At 42.1% G+C, this 6586-nt stretch overlaps 1 protein-coding gene across 3 annotated transcripts; it reads right to left on the bottom strand.

Moving 5' to 3' along the window:
• Positions 1–718: 718 nt before the first annotated feature.
• Positions 719–5181, bottom strand: LOC104599345 (ethylene-responsive transcription factor RAP2-7-like). Of its 3 annotated transcripts, none has more exons than XM_010261854.3 (11): positions 4969–5109; positions 3921–4826; positions 3790–3815; positions 3593–3623; positions 3407–3494; positions 3117–3262; positions 2808–2852; positions 2590–2693; positions 2338–2465; positions 2001–2117; positions 719–1247 (listed from the first exon to the last, which is right to left on the bottom strand). In XM_010261854.3, the coding sequence occupies exons 2-11, from the start codon at positions 4502–4504 to the stop codon at positions 981–983; spliced, it is 1536 nt and encodes a 511-aa protein (XP_010260156.1). In that variant the 5' UTR covers positions 4505–4826; positions 4969–5109; the 3' UTR covers positions 719–980.
• Between the last annotated feature and the right edge of the window lie 1405 nt (positions 5182–6586).

The following is a 6586-nucleotide window of genomic DNA, read 5'->3' as shown; positions in this document are numbered from 1 at the left end:
TGCGGCTGCACTGCCTGCCACATGCTCGACTCGGTGCACATACGATACGAGGACAGTAAATTGTCCACGGGATCAAAAACCCACAACCCATCCTGTGCTCTGCCTCAGATGCTTGTGGCTGCAAGCACCTCCTTAGTCTCTCTCTCTCTCTAGTACCAGTGCAGTAGCTGTAGTACTGTAGCAGTAGGTCCCCCCTCCAAGGTGTGAATATAAACTATAAAAAAAGGATGGCTCAAAGCTGATGATGATGATGATAATACATGTACACTGTCAAGGAACCCAGAGCCAAAGCCAATAGCCAGGGCCTTGAAATTGGGGAGAGAGATAGGACGTCTTTTAAAAGCCTGGAATAATCCCTCTCTTTCCCTCCCCCCATACAATGACAGGCTTTTACATTCTACTTAAGATTTTACTCTCTTTCTCTATCCCCCTCCCTCTCTCTCCTCCTAGTGCAGTCTATTTGTTTGTTTTCCTCTTTGCAGCAGGCGAGTAGTAATGACAAGCATTGTCATACACATACATAGTACCAGCCAAAAAGTAAAGCCGAGGAATACGGGGTTCACTTCACCATCAATATCTCTATATATAAAAAACAAATTAAAAGGATAGAAAACGACTCGTTACTAAACAATCAAAACCAGGAAAAAAAATGCTTGGAATATTTACCCATTTTACCTCCCACAATCAATACACTACGTCTCGTACCCATAGACCGGAATTAAATCAGAATTGCATTTTCCAGACTAGAGAAAGGAACAATTGACAGAACAGGAAGCACCAATCTCACTACATGAATCAAAGATCCACCAGCTCGTTAAGGAGTCTAGTATGAGTAAATATAAAGAAGCCTTGGTCTTGAGTTTGCATTTGTTTTAGAAGACAATTTTGAATCAACGACAAAAAAGAGACTAGCTTGGGTTGTCTTGCTTGCCTAACCACCTTTGATCAGTGCAGACGGAGGTGTGGTATGTGGTTTCAGTTCAGCTCCTGTGATAGTAGAAGTGAGATGTGCTGTTGCCCGCCGGATTTGTGGAACGAGAAATGTAAAGGCGTTGGTGGGTTGTGTTTGGATGGAGTGGTTGAGGAAGGGCCGGTGATGAAGCCGTGGCTGTAGAAGATGAGAATCCTGATGATGCTGCAGTAGAGAACAGTGGCATTGGGGTTGCACCACTGTGGCCGTGCATTTGCCATGACCAGTGTGAGAGTCCCGGTGAACCTACTTCGACCCTCTTCTCTGCCATTCTTTCCTGTGGAAAACGACAACTACAAAAAGTCAACAACGACATTTTTTACCATGCTCATTCAAGGAGAAGAAACAACCCCATTTATTATTAAATCACAGCCAACTTCTCATGGAATGTTGAATGCTTGCTGGTAACCGAACACCAATCTTCCAGTCCATTAAAAAAGACACAGAAATGCATTCTTCTTAAGAACAAGTTTCTGTGCAAAATACAAGGTTTTGCACTCTACTAAACAATAAAAAAAAGGAGTTTCTTTGTTATAGTTTGGCGTGCTAATACAATTTTGATCACCTGAGGTTCAGTTTGGAAGTAGTACAAATACAAATATGTAGAGTGCAAAACCTTGTATTTCCTATTATTTTGTATTATTAGTGACAAACATGGGCAGGAATTGAGGCTGTATTTGGAAAGAGTACAAATACAAAAATGTACAGTGCAAATACATTCAAAATAATACAAAATACAAGGTTTTGTACTCTACATTTGTATTTGTACTCTTTCCAAAACAAGAGAGCAAATCAATTTCACAAATAAACTAATAAAGATATCTAATTTCAGTTTTGGAACTAAGGTGAATCTAAAAAATCAAAACCCGTCCCATAATCTTTTCACAAAAAAATAAGTACAAATAGTAAGAATCAAACACACTTAGCAATAGGACAATTTGTATAAGAAAAGGTGTTAGAAGAACAGTAGAACTCATGCCTCTTTTTGAAAGAAATTCACGACCTGGATTATTAAAAGAACAAATATTACCTCATAATTGGGAAAGTAACTGGGATATACACCAGTCCAGATGGGAGGGTGCTCAGACACCATTGCTAGGCCATGGGTGGGTTGACCACCCACTGTCATTGAAGGAGGATTCTCCATCTGTGATAGACAACAAAGCCAAGGAAAGATAAACCATCAAAGGCCTTTATATTATTATAATGAGATGATCTTCTGGAGCTACTAGTTGAAATAATTACAGACAAATGCCAAGAACTTCACCAAAGATAACTGAAGAATTGTCTGTAATAGAGATTTGGTTGCCAAATTAATTTGTTAGAAATGAAGAACGAAATTCACAAATTGAAATTGAATATTTTACCCTAGCTCTCCTGGAGTCAGGCATGTCACAAGGACCACAATTGAGCCCAATGTTTTCATTCCCCTTTGAGCCGCTGACAAATGCTGGGGGAGAAATACCCAAGTTCAGATCAAGATTCTGCCCGCTGCCTGCGACAAATATATAAACAAGATACAACAATTAGAGAGAAAAAAAATCCATAGACGTGTTGCAGCCTTGCAGGAGACTGAAAAATCAGTTCAGAAAATTAAATTAAATGATGATTAGTAATACCTCCAATTTCAGCCTCAGAGGATATCTCCCCTTCATAGTTACTTGGCTCAAAGTTGGTCACCGCTTCCCTCCCATTGCACTTGATAGCTGCCTTGTCATAAGCCCTGATTTCCAGAAAATCAAAATGGAGATTTTTGTTGGATGGAACACTATTGAGGTTGAGAATTCAGGGTAAGAAATTCAGTATCAGGGAGAGGGAAATGCATGATCAGTAGGACCTTGCTGCTTCTATTTCGCTGTCGAATAGTCCAAGATATATATACCTGCAAGCAAGCATCGCATCCTCATAGATGAAAACAGAGACCCCAAGCACTTTCTTTTTATTCTTTTTTGTTTCTACTTTGAATAATTAGGCATCTAAGCAATGTTTACGAGGAGGAAACGATTGCTTCCGAGGAGAAGTATATGAAAACTCTCTTTTAGAGATCATAAAGTGATATAATCAACCACATATGCTTCAGCAGCAACAACTAAGGTACAGAAAATCGCAAAAAAAAAAATGTAATTTCATTTTATTGAAGTCTTACTTCTTGCCAAGGAACTGCCCCATTCGAGCTTCCCATCGACCACATTTGTGCAACGTTACACCTCTGTATTTCGAGCTTCCCCTTGAAAATCCGGTGCTCTGGCGTCGAAGAATATGCACGAACTCTTCCTTGGTAAGGTTCCTCATCTGGAGATCGATCCCAATAACATCAACACCCCGCCCATATTACTCAGTCACAGGTGGGTAAGATATATTGAAAAAACATAAAAACACATTACCAACAGGAAACAACAAACGCAGGACTTTGTAACCAATGTCTACCCTACCTACCTGCTTTAGATCTTCTTCATAATCACTGAGATTAAAATTGATGTCTGCATCTACGCCACGGAATTTAATAGCCGCTCGATCGTAGGCCCTGGAAGCAGAGAAAACCCACACGAAGGAAAATTCGACGACCTCAGGAAATCCATTTGCAAATAGTCAAATCAGGGTTGAATCCAAAAATAGGCTTACCTAGCAGCAGCGTGGGCTGTATCAAATCCACCTAAGAAACCCAAAACACGAATTCATTGTACAGGCGATACCAGGGGAAAAAAATAATTACTGTTATAGCGGTAATACCACAATAAACAAATACGCGTTTTAACCGAAATCAATTCTCAGACTAGTAACCAATGAAATTAAACCAAAAGGATACAATAATTTCATACCCAGATACACTTGTTTTCCACAATCCCTGTAGAGAAGAGAAAACGAGAAATTGTTGAAAATTGACATAGAAATAGAAATCAGAAATTCGAATTCAGATGGACGAAGGAGCATATATGCAACGAGTTAATACCAGATGTGAGACTCCCATCTCCCAGTCCTTCGGTAAAATGTCACTCCCCGATACTGAGAGCTACGAGACCTGGGCCCCCGGCGGCTCTTCTTCACATGCTGTTGCTGTTGCTGCTGCTGCATGACCATCTCCGGCTGGCCGCCGCCGTCCGGCGAGCAGAATGAGAAATCCACCCAATGAGGCCGAGACGAGGAAGCCGAAGACGGCCCCGAACGAAGGCCACCATCGCCAACACCTACTCCATGTTCTCCATCCGCGGCCACCGGGAAGAGTTGCCTCGTAACAAAACCCGTCGGCATCGTCGGATTACCGTTCCCTGATTCTACGTCATCATCATCAGCCGTAGTTCCCTTTTTCAGAATATCGAAGCTGAAGGCGAACATATCGCCGCCGCCGCAACGCCTGTCGGGGGTGGAGCAGGAATCCTCATCGCCTCCGTTGCTTGAAGCATCAGCATTGACAACGGAGGAATTGGAAGTACCGGAGTCGTCCATTTGACCGCCAGAACCATCCGGAAGCTTGTCCATCATCATCTCATCTTCATTGCAGGTCGAATCAGCGGAAACAACATTTAGATCCAACATCACTGCCTCCAATGGGTCACCAACTTTTTTTTTTCTGGTTTGCCTTCGCTTTAGTATTTTTCCACCTTCAACTGATCTTGTCTCCTTAACCCAGGAAGAGTATAACAGATTCTTCTATGTATATTTGAGGAAGAAGAGCCAAAGCAGGTAAAGGTATCGGCAGGACAGAGCAGAGAGGTTTCTAAGGAACATTCGCGTTCAGATTCGCAGAAATCTCTGATACCTCAATCCCTTTACAACGCATTTAGCCGATAGTTCCTTTTAAAGACAAAATAAAAAGTATAAACAATTGAGGAACGCAAAAGAGGAAGTTCGATAGGAGCTGAAAAGAAAAATCAAGTTAGAGAGACGATCGAACACACAGGAGAAAACAAATGACAGAACTCAGAATAAGATAGAAGGGAATGACTAAAATACAACATATGAATTGATAGCGCCGAAAGGAATGGATTATAGTAGATTACCGCCGGCGATCCTCGACTGAGAAGCAACTTAGATATTTTGGCGTTGTTTTAAAGGAAGAGTGTTGAAGAAAGTGAACCTTCTCTCGCCAAGACGGACCCATTTGTCATTCACTTGAGAGAGAGAGAGAGATGATATTGGGGTTCAGGTGATCGTTACGGGGTGAAATCACAACCGTCTGTTTGTCCAGTTCCAGGGAAGGAGGAGAGACAAGTGGAGATAAACGACTTCCAACTAAAAGTATTTATAGAGAAACGGAAAATTTTAGCGAAAAAAAAAAAAGAAGAGAAAAAATATAACGTCGTTGGTGTTGGCTGTTGGGAGCGAGAGAGGTCGGACCGACGGCGACAATGTAACGCCGATACGCAGAAACGGAGCGCGCGCGCGCGCGAGAGAGAGAGAGAGCGAGAGAGTGGAAGGCAAGGAACAAAGGATCGGATGGGACGTGTGAAGGAACATCAGGTAATTTATTGGATTCCAACCCTCCCAATTATCTTTTAATTATTTTTCCGCCCTTAGATCGAATAAAAAGAAAATATTATCTTTTTACAAAAAAGAAAATATTTTGTCTCCAAGTCACCGGTTTGTCCGGTCTCGGTTTTTCCGTCTGGACTCTAGACTAGAGATTTGTTGACCTTTTATTTTCCAGTCACTGTTAAGTCTACGAGGAATTAATTTTTAAATAAATTTCCTGAAATGACGAACCGGGAAATAAATAGAGCTGGTTTAGCTCTAGTTTAGCTGTAGCCCGGTTTTAGTACAAAGGTCCTACTCAAGTGTACGTCCAGACCTACAAAGCTAGAAGCTGTCTGGATGTGTCCCAGTCCCACCTACGAAATTTGCTTCTGGGCCCAAAATAGTAAAACTCAGATTTTCTCAACCATCTGAGCCGTAGATTTTCCTTCGGCGTGCTAAGGAATACGGTGGGAAAACTGCTGTGTTGCCATCATATGACACCATCATAATTTCCTAGCCGTGTAGATTTCTCGATGGGTCCCATCATTGAATGCGTGTCCAGATCCTTTAACGTCTACAACCGATTGTGCACAGATCTCAAACCCTGAAGCGCCCACGCAGTCAAAAAACCGTCTTCGCGCCGGTGGGGCCCGTCAACTAGCATGAGCGACACGTGTCAAAATCAGTGGTGCCCGTAGTGTACGTACTACATAGGCGCAACATAAAGTATTAGCGTAACAAGATAATCCTAGCCGTCCGAATTGAAAAGAAAATTTTGGTTGTTCATGCGGCTTTTTAGACGTAGAAGTCTCCATTAAACGGGACCCACCGAACGGTATGGGTATCGGAGCAGGGTAGGTCCTGCATGTCTTTCTATTCGAAAACTAGCCCAGATTTCCTTTTGAACACAATCTACATTGCAGATCTTCCGTCGAAAATTATCATCAAAAGACAAATAAAACAAGTGACATTTAATTGGCGGGTTGCCAGGTGTCAGGTGACAGTTGGATCAAACCATCTCATCAGCGGCCCCACATGGACGGCTACAACTTAGCCCATTATCAAATCATGCTAACAACAATGTTGAACATACCATAAATGTTCTTTTCCTTGGGACCACCCGGTCTGATGGTCCCAAATCGGAGTACTTGATCAAATGGCTCT

Source organism: Nelumbo nucifera, chromosome 2, assembly GCF_055504915.1.
Source record: "Nelumbo nucifera cultivar China Antique chromosome 2, China Antique-T2T, whole genome shotgun sequence".
Taxonomy (NCBI): Eukaryota; Viridiplantae; Streptophyta; class Magnoliopsida; order Proteales; family Nelumbonaceae; genus Nelumbo; species Nelumbo nucifera.
Note: the sequence above shows the minus strand (reverse complement) of the source record. Positions and strands in the feature narration are given on the sequence as shown.

Bases quoted from the DNA above. Each gene is read 5' to 3' on its own strand.
- LOC104599345 (XM_010261854.3), bottom strand. From the start codon at position 4,504: ATGTTGGATCTAAATGTTGTTTCCGCTGATTCGACCTGCAATGAAGAT. The intron at 3,624-3,789 runs GTATGAAATTAT...TGGGTTTCTTAG, and splicing joins TGGAAAACAAGTGTATCTGG to GTGGATTTGATACAGCCCAC. The intron at 1,248-2,000 runs GTAATATTTGTT...CGTTTTCCACAG, and splicing joins GTTACTTTCCCAATTATGAG to GAAAGAATGGCAGAGAAGAG.